The sequence below is a fragment of the Corvus brachyrhynchos genome, unplaced genomic scaffold (genome assembly GCF_000691975.1).
Source record: "Corvus brachyrhynchos isolate BGI_N302 unplaced genomic scaffold, ASM69197v1 scaffold348, whole genome shotgun sequence".
NCBI classification, from domain to species: Eukaryota; Metazoa; Chordata; class Aves; order Passeriformes; family Corvidae; genus Corvus; species Corvus brachyrhynchos.
In genome coordinates, this window is record NW_008239650.1 from 84,707 (window position 1) to 85,302 (window position 596).

Here is a 596-nt window from a genome sequence, read left to right on the forward strand (position 1 = left end):
CCCAGCTGTCCGTGATCTCACGCATGCGCAATGTCCCGTTCCTGCACGTGCCTCCCGCGCTCCTCCCGGCCCCCCCTTGTCACGTGACCGAGGGCGTGAGGGAAGCGCCCGCGCTCCGTTTTGAGGCAAAAACCGCCGGAATCGGTGTAAAAGTCCTGCAGCTCCTCACGTAAACAACTCTCGTTAAGCCCCGCTGCCACCAGACCCCACAGGCACCTCAGAGACGGTTTCAGGTGGGTTTTGTGGATTTTAATTTTTTTTTTCCCCATTTTTCCCCCTCAAGGGCTCAAACCCCCCTCAGGGGCAGGACCCCCCTCAGGGGCACTTGCGCTCTACACACTGCTTCCCGCCCTCCTCGTACTCCTGCTTGGAGATCCACATCTGCTGGAAGGTGCCCTGGGGGAATTTGGGGCGTTTTCAGGGTTTTTGGGAGGTTCCAGGTGGGGGGATCCCCCCGGTTCTCCATGGACCCCTCGACTCACGAGCGAGGCCAGGATGGAGCCCCCAATCCAGGGGCTGAAGCGCCGCTCCATGGTGCTATTGCTGGCGATGAGCTTCAGCCGCATGCTCTGCAAAGGGCGGGGGGGGGGGCGCGG

At 62.1% G+C, this 596-nt stretch overlaps 1 protein-coding gene across 1 annotated transcript in view; it reads right to left on the minus strand.

The window, feature by feature from the left end:
• Window positions 1-233: 233 nt before the first annotated feature.
• LOC103621108 (actin-like protein 6B) overlaps window positions 234-596 on the minus strand; it is a gene marked incomplete at its 5' end in the record, with an annotated part of 3,574 nt that continues 3,211 nt past the window's right edge. The window contains 2 exons of the mRNA XM_017742371.1: window positions 234-396; window positions 483-569. Coding sequence (XP_017597860.1) covers window positions 316-396; window positions 483-569 — 168 coding nt within the window. The remainder of the gene's footprint in view (window positions 397-482; window positions 570-596) is intronic.